Genomic DNA, 24,386 nt, shown 5'->3' with positions numbered 1-24,386 from the left:
TGTGTTTTACTCTCCTGGTCTCTTCTGTCAATATTTCTTGCCTTCCTTCTAAATAATATAAGGATAAACTCAATGTTTAACAGATGACAGAAGAATCCTAAGGAAATACTGTGAAAATGTTTTAAAATATATTTAAAACTGGACTTCTGAAAGGATTCTGCTATTCCAATGGGTTTGGTCTTTTACTGATTATAATTCCTATAGCAAAAAAAACGAACTAAGAATTGCAAGCTAAGCTTGAAATTTCAGGCCAGCAAGACGTTTCTTTTTAATTTTTAAGCATATAAAAGCCATCATTAAAAATATAACCTTAGTAAACATGGCTGTATTTATGAAGCATAGAAGCTCTAAAGGACAGAGGTGCATAATATAGTGACTTTCAAATTTTCTGAGGTTAAAAATCCTTCTAAATGTTTAAAAGTAATCACAAGCCTTAGCTCTGCATTCACTATAGGTAAATTATTTTACTAGCTATATCTGCTGCTAGTGATGCGCTTCGGTTCCACAGGCTTTTAAAAATTAAACAACACAATTTAGTAAATCAGGAAGCTGGTAATACTGGTTCCTTATGCTTCACTGTGTTTATTTTCTCCTGTGTATAATAGAGAACAATCTTCCTCTCTCCTATTTCAAGAGATCATTGTGCAGATTAAGTAATCCCATCTTCGATTTTTTACTGTTTTCTCTGTATTATAATCACAAACAAAATCATCGAATAAAATCAGAGAAACAAATTCTTAAACTGGTAAGGAGATTGACTGAATATCTGATTGTGTGAATAACATGCTTTCTTACACACATACAAATAAAAATATTCATAATGGGTCTAGTTGAAAAAAAGACAATTCTCTCATTTTCTCCTTTTATCCCTGTTTTGTTTGACTTACAGGAAAATATAAGTAACAGAGAAGGTATGTACTGTATAGAAGCTGTTTTTCATTAGACCAATGAAGCAGTAAAAAGGAAGAAAAAGAAAAAAAAGACTCAAGATTGACCACATCATTGATAATTATGAAAGAAAAAAATCTTAAGAGTTGAATACAATTCATGATTAGGAATAGTTACAAATCAGTTTTCTAATAAGTTACTCAATATTTGAACCTAGTTTACAGAAGTTTATCCTGAAGTGCATTTCCTTATTTCAAAATGGTCGTAGAAAATTCCTTCCACAGAACGGAGTGGGTGAACAGAAAACAGATTTGGATGTCATAACTTGATTTAAAAGTGTAAATCTCTGTGGAATCTTTAATAAAATAAGAGTAAAGCAGGAGTTTTTAAGAATGCTTCTATGGTGTGACTTCCACGGCTGAATGTCTTCTAGATCCTTGCTGCTAAAGGTGTGGTCTACGAAGCAGCAGCATTAGCATCACCTGGAAGCTCGTCAGAACTACAGAATTTAGCCTCACTGCACATCTACTGAACCACGTGATTAGTATGCAGTGACCATATTTTCAGTAGCAAGGTTCTAGACTATTCTGAAAACAGTTGAACAAATGAGAGCCACTTTTCTCTAGCAATGGGGTTGAAATATCCAGCACCATATATCACTGACAGAGTAAACAACGTAGTAGAGACAAAAGGAACACAGTCTCTGCGTTCAGGTGTCCAAGCTGAGTGGCCTTAGGCGTGTTACTTAACTCTGTGCTTTGGTTTCGTCACCCATACAGTGGATGGATAGGTATACCTATCTCATAAAAATGATGTAAATGTTTAAATAAAATATTACATGGAAATGCTTAGGATTAGTGCCTGGCACACTATAGGTGATCAGGAAATGTTTACTCTTATCATTATTGTTAGTATTAAGTTCAACTGTCACTAAGACAGAGAAAACTTGGAAAAGAACAAAACAGGAGGGACGATGGTAGATTAAAATTGAAGATACGCCTCAATCATGGCAATATAAGACTTTTTAAAACCAAAATATTTTGATTGATAAAAATCAGAAAAAGGTAAAAAGCATTTAAGTACAGACTAATGAACATTTCTAAATTTTAAGCATTCTAATAACTCCATTGTTTCTCTCTGTATTTTGATAGTATGTTAAATGCCATACTTCGTTTATCTTACCAGTCGCTTGCTATAAAGTAATGCTGTACTGCTGCCACTGGAAACTGCCCATTTAGAAAAATGCATGACATGTTCCAACTGTTTAGAAAGTCCAGCCACTTCCTGCTGCTGTTGCATAAGTTTCATTCGATGATCTTTTGCAAGACTCTGAAAAAAAAAAAGTTTCAAAATTAGTTCTGCATGTAACATATATTTTAATGGTCATCTTCAGATTACCCAATTAGAATAACCACCACCTCTAAGAACCCAGGTGATAGTAACTTATCCCTTGGTACAAAGGCTCATTCTCACTGAAGTAAAAACCGTGCCCCCAGTGCTGCAGCCACCACCGACGCCACCCCTGCCTCTGCTGCCTGCCCCTTCTCTCCAAGGCCCTTGGTCTGGTTGTACATATTTTGGGAGGCAGGTTTCTGTTCATGCATCTTCCAGTATCCAAAGAGGTACAAAACCGTGGATTAGCTATAATACAGTAAATGCCTATTAAATTCAATACTCACAAATAAAACAGATGTACCATCCAGCAATCAAGTAAAGTTACCAGATCACATGATTTACTCAAGCACATGATTTCATCTTTTAGGCATTCTTATTCTGATTGCAACTAGTTTGTGCCAAGTCATGCCACGTGGTAGACAACATTTATGTTTTGTGTGTAGTAAAAAAAAAAGGAAGCATATAATTTTTGTCTATTGAAAATTACCATGGGAACCAATCGATATAGTGACTAATGGTACCAATGCACTCTCAAAAAAACTACAGAATAGCAGACTATAGAATTTCTCTAAGGGAAGTATACAAGCAAGAACACAGGTTAGTCAAAAGTGGAAGAAAAACCCACTGAACCTGTGCTATTTTAAAGGTCTCTAACCCCAAATCTCCTTTACCTGGCAAGGAAAGGAGGAGAGAACAGGACTTTCTACTAGCTCTAAAAAAAAGTTTAAAAGTAAAATTGCTACACTCCAATATGGAATTATATTCTCAATAGAGAAAATGAACCTAGATCCTGGCCCTAGTTGGTTTCAAATTTGGAAGATACACATATGCTAAACTGAATTAAGTCATTGCAGTGACTATCAGTGGCTTTGTTGTGTCTAATTTTAAGTCCAGAGATAATTTACTTATTAGGCTATTTCTGACCTCTGTAAAAACTAAGCGTTACTTTGGAGACGTTCTAGAAAGAACAGAAATTCTGTTGACTTTTAGGGATGTTGCAAATTGAGAATCAGAAGCCCAAGTTTCTTGGTCTTCTATAGTAACAAACTATTTGGGTCTTGAGTCTTAGTAAATACTGACTACATTTATTCGCCTTAAAGAAGGATTCTGTGAACCAGGAGACTGGGTATGAAGACTGGAAAGCATTTTTAAAAGGTGCTTCAAAAATTATACGTCAATAAAGTTGATTTAAAATAATACTGATGATGAGGTTCATCCCTAGAGATTTGGGGATGTGGTCATCTTTTGTTCTTTATCTTGATTTTTAAAGAACTCCTCAAGTGATTCTGATTTACAGTGAAGTTTGGAAACAGCCACAGCAATGTGTGCACTATTCATCTCTGAGAAGCAAATCTATGTGACATTTGATTTTAAGCAGAGCTTTGAAATCTTTTAAAATAGTTTAAATGCTTCTATCTAAAAAAAACCCCAACCAAACAAAAAAAAACACACCACCCTCCCGTCCCCCAGAACCTTGAAAACACAGTTACTGTAAATGGGGTCTGATTCCTCCTGGCCAGAATACTTTTTCACTAAGTATTTGTTTCCAAAAGGAGAGAGAATTATTTTGGTCTTTGTTTCCTGTATGATTGATAAACCATGGGAATGACCATGCTTTCCCAGGAGGAAGATAACTTTCTGACAAAGACCTTATAATTTTGTCAACTATAAAATAAAGAGGTTGAACTAAATTTTTTCTATGAGGCTTTTTTTTAATCTTCGAACATCAGGATTCTTTTATTCTCTTCTTAATTTGCTTCTCTACTGTTAAATTCTTTTTGCACCAATATATTAAAAGAATACCAAAATATCATGCAATTAATATTATGTTAAGATACCATGTAGAAGTTGTAACCTCATGTTATTTGAGTCAAACACTGACTCTGGATCTTGATCTTCATAAATGTAAGAAAGCTGATTTAAGTTAGTAATATTTTTCTTACCTGCAGTGACAAACAACTATCTTAAGTGCCTTGAGTATCTCTCCCTGAGTACTGCTTTCACAATTAAGACTGCTGAGGGCAGGAGGCACATCCTTTTATCTAATTTCTCACAAGGTTAAATGTATATATTTGAGAACTAAATATAACTAACTTAATGTAACTTTCTGAAAAACTTTGCTCAATTGCACTCCTTTGGTGACCCAAAGCTGTCGATTCAATGAATCTCTAAAAAGATTCATCTCTTTAATATTTACTAAGCTCCTCCTTCAAGCAAGGCATTATGCTTTGTGCTCTGAAGTAAACAATAAGGATTAAGACATTCCTACTGTATCATAAAGCCATAAATTGTCAGCTACAAGGTAGAGCCTGAGAATGGAGAAAAATATTACTGAATCAAATGGAAACAATTATACGAAAAAGGCTGTGATTTCAAATTCACAAATACACGAGAAAATACTATGTTAAATCACTACAACATACTGTCCCATTAACAGTAACTTACCTCAAGCTGATGCAGTAGAGCTTTTCCTTTTTTATTTATTTCTACCATCAATGTAAATATGGCAACTTTAATATCCTGTTCCACCTGCTTCTGATTTTGATTTACTTCAATTATCCTGAAAATTAAACAAAAGGGGGAAGTCTAAAATCTAAGGCAGAAGATTTGTTTTACAATATGTAATATTGATTTTCTAATCCCTAAATTAGACCAAAAAGTTTTCAGCTCTTAAAAGCTCAGCTTTTTCTAAGGGTCCTTCAGTTTAAATAGACTTTAAGATGAGATAGCAGAAATATTAATTCTTCCAAAAGACATAGTCAATTCAATCTTAAAATCAAAATGTATAAAACTGCAAGAGAATGAACACATCTTAAGAAAACATTATTTGGAAAGATTATGACACCTGGAAAAATTCTCAGCCTAAAAGGACGGACAAAAAATGATTTATAAACAAGATAAGGAAAACCAGGACTGAATGAGTTCTACTGTATTCACTGCAACTAAGAAGTAGAAAAGCTTAAATGTGTCACTATTATCTTAGTCATCTGAACTGTTACCCATTCATTATATTTGAATAAAAGCAGAAAGACAATAATAGTAGTTTGCTACTTTTAATAACACATTTGTCTTGAAATAAGCAGCCAAATAACTATATGTTTTTATCAACCAGCATATACATTTTTTCCTTTGATTAGAGAAAATTCATGGAGATCAAGATGGATAGGAAAAAAAATAGAGCATTACACCAGAATATCTTATAAAAGCAGAAAAAGAATAATGAGGCATCCACCATCAAACATTCTGAGATAAATAAAAGGCTTCATTTCTTCTGTCTGCTTATCTTCCAAAACTTAAGATGAAAAGGGCAGGGATTTTATTCTCTGTTGGAAATTATTATTATTTTTTTTAAATTATAGTTGATTTACAACGTTGTATTAGTTTCAGGTGTACAGAAAAGTGATTCAGCTATACATACATATATATATTCTTTTTCAGATTATTTTCCCTTATACGTTATTACAAAATATTGCATATAATTTCCCTGTGCTATACAGTAGGTCCTTGTTGGTTACCTGTTTTATATATAGTAGTGTGTATATGTTAATCCCAAACTCTTAATTTATCACCCCCCACCACCAACATTGGAAATTCTTCAAGGTAATTATTTAACATCAATATTGGCTAGAGGATCAAGGAAACCAGATAGGTCTAGGAAGCAAACCACCTCAAAAAAAAAAAAAAAAAAACCCCCCAAAACCAAAAAAAACCCCAAAAACCCAACTAATTTAAATCCTCATGATGGTAGAACAGGATGAAAAAGGGACAAGTAATGCCATGTTTGCACATGCATAAAGATGAATTAATAGCAAAGTCAGTCCAGTAAATTTAATCCTTCTATAATCAGGTAGCTATAAAGATACAAAGAATTAGCATCTAATCCAAAGAGTCTTTAATTTTTACCACAATTCAAAAACTAAAATCCTTTCACACCATAATGTATTATTTTGTAAAAAGAGCATAAACTACTAAAAAAAAAAAAAAAAAAAGGTAAAAAAAATATTTGGAAAATTCACACTATCTGATTTTAAGACTTACTATAAAAAGCTCTAGTCATGAAGAAAGTGGGGTAGTAGCAAGAAAGAAAAGCACAATGGAAAGAGAGTCCAAAATAATCTCACACATATATGGTCAACAGATTTTCAACAAAGGTACTAAGGCAGTTTAACAGCAACAGGATAATCTTTTCAACAAACGGAACAAGTGTTGGAACAAATGAATATCCATATGTTTAAAAAAAAAAAAGAGTAAACTCTGGCCCATAGGTCATACCATATACACAATGAAAGAGTAAGAAAAAAGTCAAAATGGTGAATTTCATCAACGGTGGATCGTTTACATAAAATTAGTTATTTTACAATTACTACTGTTTGCCACTAGATGGTAGAGATTATCTACCCTTATCATTCCATATTCATTATATATTTTCAATTACTCAGATACAAAATTTCAAACCCACCAATTACATCAATTTGGCAAAAATACAGTACTGTTATTAGAATATGATAAAGGAAATAGTATTTGGTCAACTACAGTTCTCATGTGAAAGAGAAAGGTAAAATGAAATGAGAGCTGATAACAAAAGAATAATAGAAACTAAAAGACGCACAACAGAACTTTTATTATCACAATGTATAATAGATGTAATAATAACACCAAGGAGTCAAGAAAAGGTTAAATTATGTTTAAAATCTCCTTTAAGGAAATCAGGTATGCCAAGGAATTCCTTGGAAAAAAGTACCAAATGCCCCACCCTAGCCATGTTGAAAAATGGTAAGAGTAACAGATTGTGACGACTGATCTTAAGGAAGATGAACCACAAAAGGCTGACATACTTCTCCCTATGAACAACATTCAAAGCCCCTGCAAGGCCTCTCTTATTCAGGCTCTTTCTAATAAGCATTTCTTTATCTATTTAAGTAGTGACATGTTACTTTCATGTGCAAAACAACAAAAGAAAGGGGACATGGGATTTCACAGGTGTTGTAAAATGTCAGCATGTGCCTCACATGGGATGCAAAGGGGGGTTCTAGGCAAACTCCCTCCTCCCCACAGAGGTCAATGGTTTGCTCTCCAATCACTGAATTTTAGGACATGAGCCTTTGGACAGTTGATGATTTACTCCCTTGGAGGACAAACAGTATAACAAGCAATATGTAGAAGCTGTTTAAGTGTTGTATCTGACAAGGAGTAAAAGGTATGTGAAACAGTTTAACAAGCCCTGTCTCCTGGTGTTCTATGATCTCTGCCTCATTGCAGTTAAAAGCTGACAGCTCAGGGGAGGCATCTCTAAGTCTAGCAATCCTTAAAATAGCAATTATGTATCTAATTAAGTGTTAAAATATTTTACAGTACTATAAAAATAGTTGATTTTGTTTTTAAATCCTGGCATTTCTTGGATAATTGGAAAACACAAAATAATTAAAAATTATTAATACTTACCTGATAAATGAGCTGTTATTAAATGTAGCTTATTACCATAACAGTTTTGAAATTTCATGGCTGAAAAGAATACTTTCCAAACTTCCCAGAAATCCAAAGTTTCTGGAAAAGACTTATCAACTATGTGTTATTAGACCCATCTGACAGCTTACTTGGATGTACTTCACCATGAGTTAAGTAAAATGTCTGTTCTTAAAGTTAATATACTTAACACATTATATATAGATGATTTAAGTAATACCATAAATATAAATGTACCTGTTTTGGATTTGATTTCCTGTGAATTTTATGTATTTTGTTTTTTCCATCAGTTTGGTGATTAGTGTATCTATGATCACTTTCTGATTCTGAAAAGCTTCTTCTATAAATTGATATCTGAAAAAATAATAAGCAATTTATTTCACACAAATGTCTGTCTAAAATGAGGAAAAGCCCCAAAGCAAACAAATAACTAATAGGAAACTATTTATGAGTATAAAGGATATAAATAATAATCTTTTTAAAATACCAAATATATCCATAGAAGGCAGGTTTCCCCCACCCCACCCAAATTCTCTCTTAAAAAGGAGGGAGTCTTTACAGATATTAATCATGGACACTCTTTATTTTTTTAATTTCTATTTTTGAAATAAATTTATTTATTTATTTATTTTTGGCTGTGTTGGGTCTTCATTGCTGTGTGTGGGCTTTCTCTAGTTGCGGCGAGCGGGGGCTACTCTTCGTTGCGGTGCGTGGGCTTCTCATTGTGGTGGCTTCTCTTGTTGCATCTAGGCGTGTGGGCTTCAGTAGTTGTGGTGTGCAGGCTCAACAGTTGTGGCGCACAGGCTTAGTTGCTCTGCAGCATGTGGGATCTTCCCGTACCAGGGCTCGAACCCATGTCCCCTGCACTGGTAGGCGGATTCTTAACCACTGCGCCACCAGGTAAGTCCATAGACACTCTTTAAATAATTTTTAAAATCTGAGAAAAACACACATTCAATCATTCACAGTTTTACAAGCTTAACAGGCTCTCTTGGTGGACCTGGCAAAAAGTAATCATAGATAAATATCTATGTAGATTTATTAACTATTTTGCAATTTCATAATTATGAAAGTTTGATGCTTTATAAACAAATATTTTGAAGATCACTTTTAAATAACAGGTAGTTGTGCTACAGGTCACAAATAACAAATATTGCATGCTTTTAATAAATGGGGGGAAGTGAGGGGATGGGGGCAAAACTCCTGATGTTATGCCTTGCATGTGACAAAGCTTCAAGCAACAATATCATAAAATACCTAAATTAAAAAAAAATTGACTTGAAAGTTAAGATAACAACCTCTGACAAACTATGTAAGATGACTTCAAAGGCGCTCTAGAGAAACAGATGATGTGTAAGATACATAAAAAGAGTTTTATTAGAAGTTTTTCATAAAATGCACAAAATACATTATTTTACATAATGTGATTTAAAAGTGTAAGTGTAATTAAATCAGTAAGTATTATAAGTAGGGTTGCCAGAGTTAGAAAAAAGGGGGAACACACAGTTAATAATATTTCTATTGGATTTCTTTTGTACATAATCATATCATTTGTAAATAATGACATTTAAAATTCTTTCTTAGGTGCAAGTTTTTTTATCTTAGTAAACTTTTTTTGTTATACACTCTTTGGGACCCTAATACAATGTAATTATTAAATGAAATGATCAAACTGGTTGTCTTTATTTAGGTTTATCCTAAACTCAATGCAAAAAACTTACAATATTCCATTATGATGTTTTCTAGCTCTTTTCATAGATAATCTTTACCAGGTTTGAGAAATTTTCTTTTATTCCTAGTTTGCTAAGATTGTATATCATGGATATACATTCTTTCTTGACTGTTTCTTCTGCCTCTATGGAGATGGTCATATAATTTTTCCTTTATTCTTTAAACAGGACGAATTACATGAATGATTTTCAAAGGTTAAATGAACTTTGCATTCCTATAATAAGGTTAACTTAGTTGTGATTATATTATCCAAAAATCACAATGCTCCTGGACTTGGTTTCCTGACGTATTTCTTAGAAATTTTAAGTTCATTTCATGGGTAAGACTGGTTTGTAATTTTCTATTTTGATTTCTCATAAAACAAGTTGGAGAGAATTCATTCTTTACCGTTCTATGGACAAGACTGTATAGGAAAGGCATTATTTTAACCTTACCTATTTTGTAGATTCATCAGTGAAATCATTTGGGTCTGTAGTTTTCTTTGTGGGATTTACACTAAATTAAAGGACTGTTCTGATTCTCTATTTTATATTGTGCTAGTTTTGGTAAGTGTATTTTCTAAGAATTATCCCATTTCATGTAAACATTTTCAAATCTATTGACAAAAAACCTTTTTATATTTTTAAATGCCTGTAGAAAATGTGGTGATGCCCCCCTTTTCACTCCTGGCATTGGTTTTTTGAGTCTGTTTTCTTTTTAATCATTCATAAAGAGATTTGTTAATCTTTTGAAAGATCCAATGTTTGGCTTTGATTCTGCATTGTATTTATTGTATCCTTTTTGCTACTTACTTTGGGTTTAATTTGCTGCTTTTTCTAACTTGAGATAAATGTTTAGGACATTTACTTTTTATCCTTAATATCTAATACATGCATTAGCGATATATATTTTCCTCTAATCACGGCTTTAGCAGGATACGTCAAGAATAGTATTTTCACTATCATTCAGATAAAAAAATTTTCTAATATTCATTGGAATTTCTTCTTTGATGCTTTATTTAAATTTATTTTTAACTGCTTATTTTTGAAATAATTTCAAAGTTAGATTTGCAATAGCACAGAGATCTCACATATACCTTTACAAAGATTTTCAAATATTGCCTCAGCAAAGTCCTCTAACTCCTTAATAATTAGTATGCATTTCCTAAAAACAAGGACATTCTATTATGTAACCACAGTATAATTATTAAATACAGGAAAACTGACATTGAGATAATACTTTCATCTAATCTACAGACCATTCTCCAATTATGTGATTTGTCTCAATAATGTCCTCTATATCATTTCCCCTCTCTAGTCCAGGATACAGTCCAGGATCATACATCATTGCATTTTGATATGAATTACATTTCTTCATTTTCAAATATATGGAGATTTTTCTCATTTATTATTGTTTTCTAGATTGACTGCATTGAGTTTACACAAGAATTTATATGATTTCGATCTTCTGAAATGTAAAACTGCCCTGGCATATGGTTAATTGATTTTTTCCTTTTTTATGTTTGGAATAATGTGTATTATTGGGTGCAGTGTCCTTAATGTCCATGAGGTCATTTGCTAATTGTGTTTTTTGACTCTTACTGAAATATCCTTACTGAGTTTCAGTCTGCTTGTTTTGTCAATTACTGAGAGAAATATGTTAAATTTCCCACTATGTGGATTTGTCTCTATGTTCTAAGTTCTGTCTTTTTTCTTTATATGTTATAAGGCTATGAGGAATATAAATTTAGAACTCTTATATCTTTTAGATAAAAAGAGCCTTTTATTGTTATAAAGTTTCTCTCTTTATCTCAAATAATGTACTTTGATATACCAGCTTACCTTTGATTAGTGTTTGTATGGCATAGCTTTTCTCATCATTCTTTTTATATACTTAGGTTTTAGATGTTTCTCTTACAAAAAGCAAGTAGCAGATTCTCTATTTGCTTTCTTATCCAGCCTGGAATCTTTTAATTTGGAACATTTTATCCATTCACGTTTATTATAATTACAAATATATTTAGAGATGTACCAACTTATCAAGTCTTATTAAATCCCATCTGTTCTTTGTTCCTATTCTCTTTTTTGGCCTGTGTTTAGACTAATTAATTGTTCATTTTTCTACTTCCTCCCTCTGTTATCTTGATAATCATATTGACTTTTACTATTCATTTAGTGACTACTCTATGCATTAAAAAATGCAGATCTTAACTTATCATCTAAGAATTTGTAGTTTACTACCTTCTTCCTAAGCGATGCATGAACCTCAGAACATGAACTCCATATCCTCCTAACATGTCTGTGTGATATTTAACACACACATGACACACCAAGACATTACTGTTTAAGTCAACATTTATTTAGATTTACTCATACTTATCATTTTAGCCGTTCTTTCCATCATGCATCACCTACCGTTTTTCTTCTGCCTAATGTGTGCTTTCGTGAGTGTTTACTGGGGATAACTTCTCCCAGTTTATTTTGTTTGAAAATGTCTTTCTTATGAACCTTCATTTCTGAAGAATATGTTCACTGGGTATAGAATTTTGGTTTTATAGTATTTTCTTTTTACACTTCAAAAATATTACTTTATTTTTTAATTATCCTGCTGGGGAGTAATGGGGCTTCTTGAATATGGGCTAGATGTCTTTCTTCAGTATTACAAAGTTCTAAGCCATTATATTCTGCCCTCAAATGCTGCTTCCTTCCCATTCTTCTCTCTCTTTCTTGGACCTCAATTACACCCTGTGTTACATCTTGTCGATCCCTCTTCCATTTTCCATCTTTCTGTTTATCATGCTTCATTTTGATGTTTTCTTAATTTTCTCCCAGTTCATTAATTCTCATTTCCTGGCATGTCAGATCTGCTCTTAAACCCTCTATTGAGTTAATTTCAGTTACTGTAATGTAAGCTCTAGACATTGTTCATTGTCTTATCTCCTAGCATATTTGGTTATTTCTAATTGTGTGCTGAACCATTTTGTAAAACTCATTATTAAATAAATCTGAGGTCTAGGATGATGTTTTCTTCCTCCAGGGAGGATTTACATTTTATTCTACCAGGTACCTTGGGGCACAAGCAATAAGATTTCAATTTAATCCAACTTTGGGTACTGAGAAGATCTGATTCTGCACTTTAGTTCCAGTGAGGAACTGTAATATTTACTAGCTCGTTCATCTTTACCATAATAGTGTAGACTTTCAGAATCCCAACTCAAGGCAAGAAGAAGCCTTTAACCCCTGTGACCCTGAACTCCAATCCCTGTCTTTCAGCCCTGTGAGCATATTAAAAGCACCCCTCAACCTCTAGGCAAATGCTTCCAAGGGGAAAAACGCCTGTACCATTCTCTGTCCCCACTCCAACCCAATCCTGGTCCAATAATTCTTTATTACCAAGCTCTAAAAATATCTTATCAATGATTTCTGTATTTTGTCCATGTTTTCTAGTTATCCTCACTGGTATGGCTGGTCCAAATTACCTAGTCTGCCATTATTGGGAGACCTTTTTCAACCAATTATATCTGTATCAATTTATCAGAATCTTACTGTTTAATTCAGTTGTTGCTAATTCAAATGCCTATGGAGGACAGGTTTAAAAGTAAGCTTTGGTAGGAACTATGATGAATTAGAAGAGCATGCCCATCCTAAAGAGGACTAAAGTCAATTCCAGTCAAATACTGACATGAAAGTATTGAATATATGGGACCTAGGGCTAAAACAGATTCAATTTTCTTAAAAAACAAAACAAAGAAAAACAGAAAACAAAAAACAAAACCAAAGCCAGAGATCTAAATGTTTTTTTAAATGTAAAATCTTATTTACAACGCTGGCAACTAATTCCATATAGTTTTAAAAAGTGCGTCAGCCAGTGGTTCTCAGCTAGGGTGATTTTGCTGCCTAGGGCATTTGGCAATGTCTAGAGACATTTTTTGGTTGTCACAACTGGGAGAATGCTATTGGAATCTAGTAAACGGAGGTCAAAGGTGAGGTTAAACACCATACAATGTACCAGATAGCCCCCACAACAAAGGCAGCAGCACCAAAGTTGAAAAATCTTGAACTAGGCCAACATACTGATGGCCAAACAAAACATTATTTGCAGACGGCCATTTGGCTGGGGTGCCAGCAGTCGTCTAGTCCTCATAAAGCTGTATTATAAATCTATGTATGTAGGAAAGATGCAGGTACCTGTGCTCTTTATGTTCTAATAACTGGCAGTCCCGACATGTCAGTTTGTCACATGTTTCACAGTAAAGTTTCAGCTGCTCCTTCTTATGAAAAGGACAAAACACTGGTCGCTGACTGGTCACACCAACTGCCTCTGTAGAGACAATGGGAGGCAAAAAGAAGAAAATTAACATAATTGAATAGTAAATAATTATTAGATTGTTCATTTAAATTCAAGTCCATTGAGATATAAAGGAGCTACAGTTTCACTGACACCACCATTACCAGCAGGTTTTACAGATAATAAAATATTAAGTATTTTTTTGCATTTCTGGAGGAAAAGATAAATGAGCTTTCCACTTTCCAGTGTAAAAATTAAAATTAATTCAGGAGAAAAAGAAAGTGTGTAGCTAAAAAGATGTTTTATGAAATTAAAAAATCTTAATAGCCCAGATAAGTGAACGGAACCAACTGGAATGTTTTGTATTCCAAATGTGGGAGTTTTTTTTTTAAATGCAATGCAGAAAAATCTAATAAAAATGTATAAAAGAGGTGGTGGAAAAATTATTTCCCCACTTTTGCAAAATTCCTAACAGAGGATACCCATTAACACAGAAATAATCATAAAGTTTACACTATTACACTCTAGTCATCCACGTAACTTCTTAATAGTTATCTAGAGTGGAGATAAAACTGGGCAATGCTTATGTTACAATGTTAAATAGAAAAATTAGAATACAAATAAATACAATGACTGATTAAACAATACCAAGGTAAGCTGAGAGGAATTAAAAATAAAATTAATGAACTAAAAAATATATTGAGGGTAATTAGATAAATTTAGGGATAAAAACAAAAAGGTAAACTACTATTTAGTCATATCAAAAAGAAGGGAAAAATATATAAAATTCTGAACAAAAAAAGGAAAACAACCAGATAGAGAAAATTAGTAATGTATTAAAAGAATACTAAAAGCACAACACATCAAGACCAAATGGAATTAATTCCAGCAAAGCAAAGATGGTTCAATATTACTATTGTCATAGCTCCCTGCACCCTTCTCCTTGAGGTTCATATCATCTGGGCATCACAGTAGATGATGGGTGACTATACATCCTTAGTTGGCTTGGGACATCCTGGTTTGTACCTGTTCTTCAGGAATAATTATTTATAGAGCTTCTGATTTAGATAATTATGACATCATGTCATCCCTTTATAGACTTCCTTTATTTATGAAGAATTTCAATCCTGACTCATAGTCATCCTCCTAGCCCTTAGTCTCATCATCATCCTGGATGATTCAGAAGTCCACAGAGAGTACCACATAAAGACAAGCCTCTCAGACTTTTTCATCTCTAGAGACCTGTACTTCATTTTAGCTACTTATTCCATTTCATACACACCATGGTCCCACCCTAGATTTACTGTTCATTACTGTTCCATTTCTATAATCATAAATTCAAATATCCCACTCTAATAACTTCTACTTTCTAACTTCCCAATTCTTAGTTAAACTACTCTCACTGTACCTCACTGAATATTTCTAGTCCCTAAACATTTCTTTCGCCCTATCAACTGACACTGTCAACTTCACTTTCTTTATACAGTTAAAATCTCCAAATTCTTCATGTCAACACATGCCTATATCCGCATCTCTTATCCTGTGGAACTTCTAGAATGTTGGTCTGGCTAAACCCCAACCCTAAATAGTTCAATTCTTCTCTATATCAGACTGCCGAGGACTGATAGAGGAAGTTTTAAGGACTATACCAAATATAACCTTGATGCTACCAAGCAATCCTATTTCCAAAGCTAGAGCTCTCTTTCAACTGGAGTTATTTCAAATATCCTCCATATTTCTTACCTTTCAGTCCTATTTCCTCTGCTCTCTTTTTCAATAGATGGCTGACTCTACAGAAAAACAGAAGTCTTTCTAGAACTAATCTATTAAATTTACCTGAGTATATACCTGGCCTTTTCTCTCTTGTGTCTTTTCTTCATCAGTGTTCTCAGAAATTATATCCCCCTTTTCCTGTGTCTCAAGACTCCTAGCCTCATCTCTTACTTCTCCTCTTCTTGCATCTTACTCTCCAGCTACACTCAACGTTCCCCCTCTGGGAATTTGTGCATGTGCTTCAGTTTTCCCCACCCTTCTCATTTATGCAATGAACTTCCATTCATCCTTGAAGTCCCAGATGTGGCCTTCAATGTAAATCCCCAAATCTGAGTTTGGTACTCCTTTCATGTGCTCCTACAGAACTTATGAGGCTAAACTATGATTGCTAATTTGTTCATAGTCTTCATCATACTAATAACTCCTGGAGGGTAGGAAGTACCTATCTTATTCACTTTTTCAGCTCTTTAATCTAGCAAAGTTCCTGGAATATAGAATAGGCATACAAACACTGGTTGACTCAATGAATAAAAAGCAGTGGATTAATTTTTAAACAGAAATATATAAATGAGCCATAAAAATCAACAAAATGCTGATAAATATTACAACATGGATAAAACCTGAAAACACTGTTGTGGTAAGTGAAATAAGCCAGACATTAAGGGACAAATACCATATGATTCCACTTGTATGAAATATCTAGAATAAGCAAATTAATTGAGACAGATAGTAGATTAGAGGTTAGCAGGGAATGGTGAGGAGAGGGGAATGGGCAATTATTATTTATTGGGTACAGTTTCTTTTGGAAGTGCTAAAAAAGTTTTGGAAATGGTGGTGATGGTTGCCTAATACTTTGAATACAATTAGTGCCAATGATTTGTACACTTAAAAATGGTTAGAATGTCAGATTTTAAGTTACACATATTTTACTAAACAAAAAATGTTATTAGTGAACTTTACATTATAAGCAACACAATAAAAACCCAGAAACCAGGGGCTTCCCTGGTGGCGCAGTGGTTGAGAATCCGCCTGCCAATGCAGGGGACACGGGTTCGAGCCCTGGTCTGGGAAGATCCCACATGCCACGGAGCAACTGGGCCCGTGAGCCACAACTACTGAGCCTGTGCGTCTGGAGCCTGTGCTCCGCAACAAGAGAGGCCACGATAGTGAGAGGCTCGCGCACCGCGATGAAGATTGGCCCCCACTTACCGCAACTAGAGAAAGCCCTCGCACAGAAACGAAGACCCAACGCAGCCAAAAATAAATAAATAAAAACAAAAACAAAAACAAACAAACAAACCCAGAAACCATAATTAAGTACATAAAAAGCAAAGCTTCTTTGGTTATCTACATAACAAATATCATGAAACAGGTTTACTACAAGAATATCAGAGAGAAAAGAGTTGTAAAACTTTTCTTTAAGTCCACCCCTTATCATCTTAAAAATAAGAGATAAGAGAGGGCTTCCCTGGTGGCGCAGTGGTTGAGAGTCTGCCTGCTAATGCAAGGTACATGGGTTTGAGCCCTGGTCTGGGAAGATCCCACATGCCGCGGAGCAACTGGGCCCGTGAGCCACAACTACTGAGCCTGCGCGTCTGGAGCCTGTGCTCCGCAACAGGAGAGGCCACGATAGTGAGAGGCCCGCGCACCGCGATGAAGAGTGGCCCCCACTTGCCGCAACTAGAGAAAGCCCTAGCACAGAAACGAAGACCCAACATAGCAATCAATCAATCAATCAATCAATCAATCTTTAAAAAAAAAATAAGAGATAAGAGAATATAAGTTAAAAAAATTTTTTTAAATTAATTTTTATTGGAATATAGTTGCTTTACAATGTTGTTAGTTCCTACTGTACAGCAAAATGAGTCATGTATACATATATCCCCTATTTTTTGGATTTCCTTCCCATTTAGGTCACTACAGTGCATTAAGTAGAGTTCCCTGTGCTATATAGTATGTTCTCATTGGTTGCCTATTTTATACATAGTATCAATAGTGTATATAGAAAATAAGTTTTAAATGCAACTTTTTCACATGTTGTACATTCATACCAAATTAAGGCATTTATAGGAGAAGGAGGGTTGTGAGTATAAATATAAAGCAGAATTCTGTATCTATTCATACTTACCAACATTTACAAGTGTTTAAATTCAGCCATAATATAGACTTCCTTGTAGTAAAAGAGAAGAGTATATTTAATGCTTACAAGTGTATCAAAACAAGTTAGCATGGGAAAGAAAGAATGACTTGGGAGGGACAGAGAAAAAACGAAATTTAAAAATTAATTTATTACCTGGAGATACTTCCTCTTTCTGTCTCACAGTGTGGTCTTTTGTGAATTTCACCCTTTGATGAGCTCTGATGCATGTCTTGCAGAGCCATTCAACACACTCTACACAAAACCCATTAGCTTCTGCATTGTCCTCACAGCTTGTACATACCTAATAAAAGAAACGTCACATCAATTTTTGAGAATAAAGAAAAGGTGGTCACATGACTAATCATACATAAATGATATACCAACCATACTTGACTCTATCAGTTATCTTCTTAACAGTGTTCATAAATTTAAACTGACACTATGTTTTAAATTATAAACATATGAAATGGAAATATAAGGACACTGCCCTTAGTTCAATATATCAAATATTCTAGGCACTATGCTAACTGTTGAGGATATAACCATCAGGAAAAGCAAACACAATCCTTGCCCTTATGACATCCAGTCTCCTAGATGAAGTGTAGGTTCAAATCCCAGTTCCCCTACTTACTGGATGAGTAGTCTTGGACAGGTTACTTAGAATGCTCATCTTTAAAATAAGGGTAATAACATAAATTTTACTGAGTGGTTGTAAAGATAAATTCTACTGAGTGGTTATGAATTTTACTGAGTGGTTGTGAGGAAGTCAAACGTTATTGAAACAATAATACTAATACATAACTACAAATTGAGAAGTGCCATAAAGGAAAAAGTATGAGAAGCTAGAAGAACATATGATGGGGGAAAGTGATCTGTTTTTAGTGGGGTTGAATGGTTGGGGAAAATGAGAAGAGAGATTACCCAGGCAAGGCTTTCTCTAAAGAGATCATATTTGCACCAAGATAAGAAAGTTGAGTCATCAATTACTGATGAAAGCTTTCTAGGCAGAGAGAACAGCATGTACCAAAGCCTCCAGCAAGAATATGGCAGGTTCAAAGAAGTGACAGAAAGCCAGTAGGACTCAAGTGGAGAGATCAAGGGGAAGACTGGCAACAGAAGAAGCTGGTGGCAAGGCAGGGGCCAGATCAAGAAGGATCATGTGACAATTTTGGTCTTTGTCTCAAGAAGTCTCCTAAAAGCTTTTTATAAGTGACATGGCCAGATGTGCATTTTTAAAATCACTGTCCCTGCAATGTAGAGAAGAGATTAGAAAAAGGGCAAGTGCTTCTGCATAGAGATAGGTAGGAGCCCTTTGCAGTGGTAGAAGTGGAGATGAATGAAGGAGATTTGGGAAGTAAAACTGACTGGTTTGGAGGATGCACCGGATATGAAATGAAGAAGAGATAGCACCTTTTTTTCCAGCTTATATAACTGTGTAGATGGTGGCACTATTCTCTGAGAACAGGTATTAAGGTTACACAACATATAAGCAGTCCTCATGGTATCATTTGTGGTTGGGAAAAAAATTTTTCCCTTCAGTCAGTGGTTTACATTAGCCAAATTCCAAATACCTGGGTAATATTTCCATAAACCAAAAGCTGCCCTTTCTCAGTTCTTGTCTTCTACCTTTCTAACATCATTTGATGCCACTGACTCTTACTTCCTAGAAATCATTTGGATTCCTTAACCCTTCCAGATTCTCTTATCTCCCAGATTGCCTCTCTGGACCCCACCACTACTCTTTCTCCTCTGATTCTGTAGATTTTTGTTAGGTCTAGGGATTGGTCTCACCTACTCCCTTGGCTTCAACTATCACCTCTATAAGGATGTCACCTAAAACTTAATCTCCACATTATGTGTCAAAAGGAGTATGGGATTTCTATACATAATGTTAAGGAAGGACCTCTAGTATAAAAAGTAAAAGTAAAAAAGCAAAGTGTTAAAGCATATCATACCACTGCTTATCTACGAAAGATGAGGATGGGATGGGATGGGATGGGATGGGATGACTTATTTGCTTAAAACTTAAAAATAACATAAAATCACTTAGATTATAAAATAATATTAAAAGTTTAAGGATAAAACATAAAAGAAATAAAATGGTTAGCTATAAGGTAGAGAAAAAATAAGGTAGAGGGGTAGGTGAGATGGAGATAGAAGTTTGAGTTCTCTGAATATACTCTCTTTCACAGATTTTATTTTGGAACCAGTATATGAATGTTCTATATGTAGTTAAACAAATTTCAAATTAAAAAAAAACTAAAGCCCTAAACAAAAGCAAAATGAATCTAATGAACCTGCCTATCAAGTGGGTGGCTTAACCATACAGAGAAGAATTACTTATTTCAAGTAACTTTAAAACATGATGATTTGATTGAATATCTCCAGTATATACATATAGTAATTATTGTCTTCTTGTTTTCTGTTTTGACAGAAATAATGCTATAATTTCCACTTAGAGTACTAACTCTATTCTTCTATACTCTTACTCTGCAAGGCTCAATTATGCTTAATGAGCTGGTTCCACATTAGATTCTAGCAATAGGTGGTGCTGCAGGAAGACTGCAATGCCAGAGGAAAAAGGGACTTGATCGTCTTAGTTGGCTTCCTATTTGCTTGAGTTTTCTGTGAACATCTACAATGCTAGATTCAACTTCAAAATGTCAATGTATACTTGTTATATTTTCCCTTTCTCTCTTTTTAAAATAGAAAGTATCTGTTAAATCATTCTCCTGAAAGTCCCAGAAAAATGACCAACTCAATGGTGATGAGCACCCCTAGTATCCATATTGTGCTCTCTAAATACCATTTCAGACTAAAAGGAACCAAGGCTCCTAGGAGAACCAACCACCTGCTGGTTCCAGGTGTAGAACAGAAAATGAACAACATCTTGTCAAAATAGAAAGCAAGGGAGATAACAGCGACACTGCGATTGTATCAGAAGGGCTCAGGAATCCTCACTGCCAAGATGGCACAAATTGAGCACCAATAAGAATAACTACAACACATTTTATGTTAAAAATCCATGAGTTCATAACAATAAACACACATACACACCACTCATTAGTCACCTCTGAAGAATGCTAAGAAACTAAGTCACTACTCTAATAATTAGCAACTAAAGGGAAAGAATCAAGCATTTAACTACCTTTCCTGTATAACCTAAGAATAGAAGAAGGAAGCTTTTTTCTTTCTATTCCAGTTGAGAAATAAAGGGGAATGATAGAATGAAAATGTCACCATTTTTCAAAGTCCTAATGAAATATGGAATCTTGGCAGTGCTCATTAATGCCATTAACATCAGGAAAAAGACAACCAAACATCGTAAGCTTCCTGCTTGAAATACACACAGACATATGGATGAAAGTATTCTTATGAAACGGCCTCTACATTTTTATCACCAGTTTACACAAAATACAGGAGACAGGGAAGCATGTTAAATGACTTAAGGAGAGGTCAGCAAAGTTCAGAATAAGGCTAACTCTACTGGACTAACAACCCAGTTTATCCAGCAAATATGTTAAAAGGAAGGAAAAAGAAAGCCAAGCAAGGTGAAGGGGGCATCTGAAATTAATTAAAAGATATGTTTGAGACAAACCAACTGAATGCATGGTAAGTTCTCCAGCATTTCAGGCTGCCTCATTAAGAGGAGGCAAAAGATTCAAGACTTAATACACTTACCTGATTAGACTTTTCTACTGTACTGCTGGGAACCTCAGTAGTGTCCTTCACAAAAAAATTATCTATGATGTGTCTCTCGGCACATTCTTGGCTGCAAACTGGACATCGAATGACTCCCACTGGGAAAGACAAAATTGTGTTCTAAGTTGTTTTTTGTTAAATTCAAGTATAATTGACATAACATTAAAATTAGTTTAAGGTATACAATGTAATGATTTGATATTTGTATATATCGCAAAATGATCACCACAAAAATTCAGTTAACATCTGTCACCATGCACAATTAAAATTTTTTTTTTCTGGTGGTGAGAACTTTTAAGATCCACTCCTCTAGCTACTTTCAAATATACAATACAGTATTCCTAACTATAGTCACCATGCTGTACATTACATCCCCATGACTTACTCATTTTATAACTGGAAATTTCTACCTTTTGACCCTTTTCACCCATTTCGCCCACCCACTACCCCCACTTCAGGCAACCACCAATTCTGTTCTTTATATCCATGAGCTCACATTCTAAGTTTTAATACAAACATACTGAGTCCTAACCCAACACATCTCATCCAAACTGTGAATGGATTCTGTGAATGTCCACTCTCTTCAAATTCATACCTATTACTTAACACAAAGCAATTCAATTTATGTATATATAGGGATTTTATATGTGTGTGTGCACCCACATGTGTGTGTATACATGTGGTGTGTATGTGTATATGTCCCACACTAGTATATTAAATGATGAATAAATGCTCATAATTTTAAATGAGATACCCTTCCAAATAAATATCCTTTTGACTATTCTTTTTATTGTTTAGCAACTTCTCTCACAGTGTTTTTCAAATAGAGATGTGCAGAATCATATGGAGACTTTAAAAGAAGGAGAGTTCTGGTTCTCTCTGGACCTATGGAATCAGGATTTCTGAAAGTGGAACACAGACATACCCATTTTGTTTATGTTTGTTTTTGTTCTGAATCTTGATTCAGAAACGCCAATCTGCTTCCTTTAACAAGTGCAAATAGTGTTCCTTTTGGGTGGGGGGGGCGTGAATCTTTCATAGTGCTTGGTAAAACAATAAATAATTAATAATTGTGAATGAATTAAAATCTAAATTTTTAATTAAATTAAAAATTTTAATATAAACTTGATGCAGTAATTTGTACCAAGGAGACTGCAGTAAGGTTCCCAGATACATTTTTTTCAAAATGAAATGCATAAGAATGAACACAAAGTAATCCAAAGGTCAATTTCATTTGTATATACAAGCAATAAACAAAAATTTTAATTAAAAAAACTATTTTATAATAGCAACAAAAAAAAGTACATAGTAGTAAATTTTTTTAAATGTATAAGGCCATTGTGTAGAAAAGTGTTAAACTATATTTAGAATCATTAAAAAAAAAAATCTAAGTAATGAAAACACCATGCTCTTGATGGTAAAGATGCCAGTTCTCCCCAGACATGTCTATAAATTCAATGCAGTTTTTAATAATAATACCAAAAGGGACTGCAACAGAGTTTTGACAAGCTGGGGGAACATGTCTACCAAATAACACAGTAAACATATAAAGCTATGGTAATTAAGATGGTGTGATATTTATGAAAGGATAAACAAAAATGGAACAGAATATACATACCAGAAACACAAGACAGATGTGGCACTAGAAATTGGTGGAAAAGGGGTGCTATAGTTCGCTACAGTGGGAGGAGGATGAAATCAGATCTCTCCTTAATTCAAAAAATTCTCCAAGGGGGGAAAGCAGGGGTGCGGGTGGGATGAACTGGGAGATTGGGATGGACATACATACACTAATATGTATAAAATAGATAACCAGTAAGAACCTGTTGTATAAAAAAATAAAATAAAATAAAATTCAAAAAAAATTCTTTTGGATAGGATAGATTAAGAACTTTAAAACTTTCCAGAGGAAATACAGGAGAGTATCTGTGTAACCTTAGAGCTGGAATAAATTTCTCAATCAAGAAACAAAGAGCAAGAGCATAAGAGAAAGATGAATAAGTTTGTTAAAGTTAAGAACAACAGTTAGACAAAAGATTACCATGAAGAAAGTGAGAAGATAAGCCCCAAATTGGGAGAAGATATACCTGACACATAGCACTGACAAGAAATCAGTAATTAAAATCTGTAAAAATGTGACAATGCATTTCACAGAATAGAAAGATTGAGTAAACATGTTTTTCCTTATTCCAGATAAGTACAGCTAAAGACTCTAGACATTCTACATAAAACTGAGAAAGGTAGACAGGAGGCAGACTGTCTAGAGACCTCAGGACCCAAGGAATGACAATGGTGAGCTCACTGGGTTTTCTTTTAGCCTCATATATGCCAAAGTAGGTGCTCATGAAGCTACCATCTCAGAAATATCAACAGGTGTAAACAAAAAAAAGTCCCCAAAAGCCTGCTCCCTCTATCCAGAGGACAGGAAAAGGGCAGCCTGGCCAGAAAGAAAACTACTCCAGCAAAACACCACAGAAAAAAATGTGCTTCCTCTCCCACCAGCAAAGACCCAATGGGAAGCCTAGACTTCTACCCTGGCCAAGCAGAAACCAGGTGCCCCAATCATCTCCTGCTGGCTGTGTCAGAGAAGCCTGGTGGGGAGTTAGGGCTTTGGTCCTCACTGGGTGGAAATGAGGCCCCCAGCAGTGTCAGTGGAGACTATGTGAGGAGCCTGAGCTTGTACCTCCAGGACAGTAATGAGGTACCCCTCCACCTCCATGCTGAAGGGTAGTGGAAAGTCTGGACTTTTATCACTATTTACCAGTAACCTCCCTCGCCCCTATATCCCCACTCCTTAGATGTGTCAATGAAGAACACATGGGAAGTAGTAAGTAGGCACCCATACCCCTACTAGCCAGGGAGGTATCAACAGAGGCCTGGTGGGAGCATCAACTTCCACATCATTGACCAGTAAGGAGGAGGGCCTCCCTCTCAGGATATCAAAGGATGCAGCAAGGGAAACTTAGACTTCAACCTTTACCTCACAGGAGGCAGGAAATAATAAATATAAGAGCAGAAGTGACTGAAA

General features: G+C 34.7%; 1 protein-coding gene across 2 annotated transcripts in view; it reads right to left on the bottom strand.

Moving 5' to 3' along the window:
• The window catches only part of TRIM24 (tripartite motif containing 24), an 89,820-nt gene that overhangs the window by 30,335 nt on the left and 35,099 nt on the right, over nucleotides 1-24,386 (bottom strand). For both annotated transcript variants that reach the window (XM_061198774.1, XM_061198775.1), the window contains exons 2-7: nucleotides 21,338-21,456; nucleotides 17,810-17,957; nucleotides 13,644-13,776; nucleotides 7,984-8,100; nucleotides 4,729-4,843; nucleotides 2,071-2,217 (exon numbers count right to left, since the gene is read on the bottom strand). In XM_061198774.1, coding sequence (XP_061054757.1) covers nucleotides 2,071-2,217; nucleotides 4,729-4,843; nucleotides 7,984-8,100; nucleotides 13,644-13,776; nucleotides 17,810-17,957; nucleotides 21,338-21,456 — 779 coding nt within the window. The remainder of the gene's footprint in view (nucleotides 1-2,070; nucleotides 2,218-4,728; nucleotides 4,844-7,983; nucleotides 8,101-13,643; nucleotides 13,777-17,809; nucleotides 17,958-21,337; nucleotides 21,457-24,386) is intronic.

Source organism: Eubalaena glacialis, chromosome 8 (genome assembly GCF_028564815.1).
Source record: "Eubalaena glacialis isolate mEubGla1 chromosome 8, mEubGla1.1.hap2.+ XY, whole genome shotgun sequence".
Classification (NCBI taxonomy): domain Eukaryota; kingdom Metazoa; phylum Chordata; class Mammalia; order Artiodactyla; family Balaenidae; genus Eubalaena; species Eubalaena glacialis.
The sequence above is the reverse complement of the archived record's forward strand: the minus strand, read 5'-3'. Positions and strand labels throughout refer to the sequence as shown.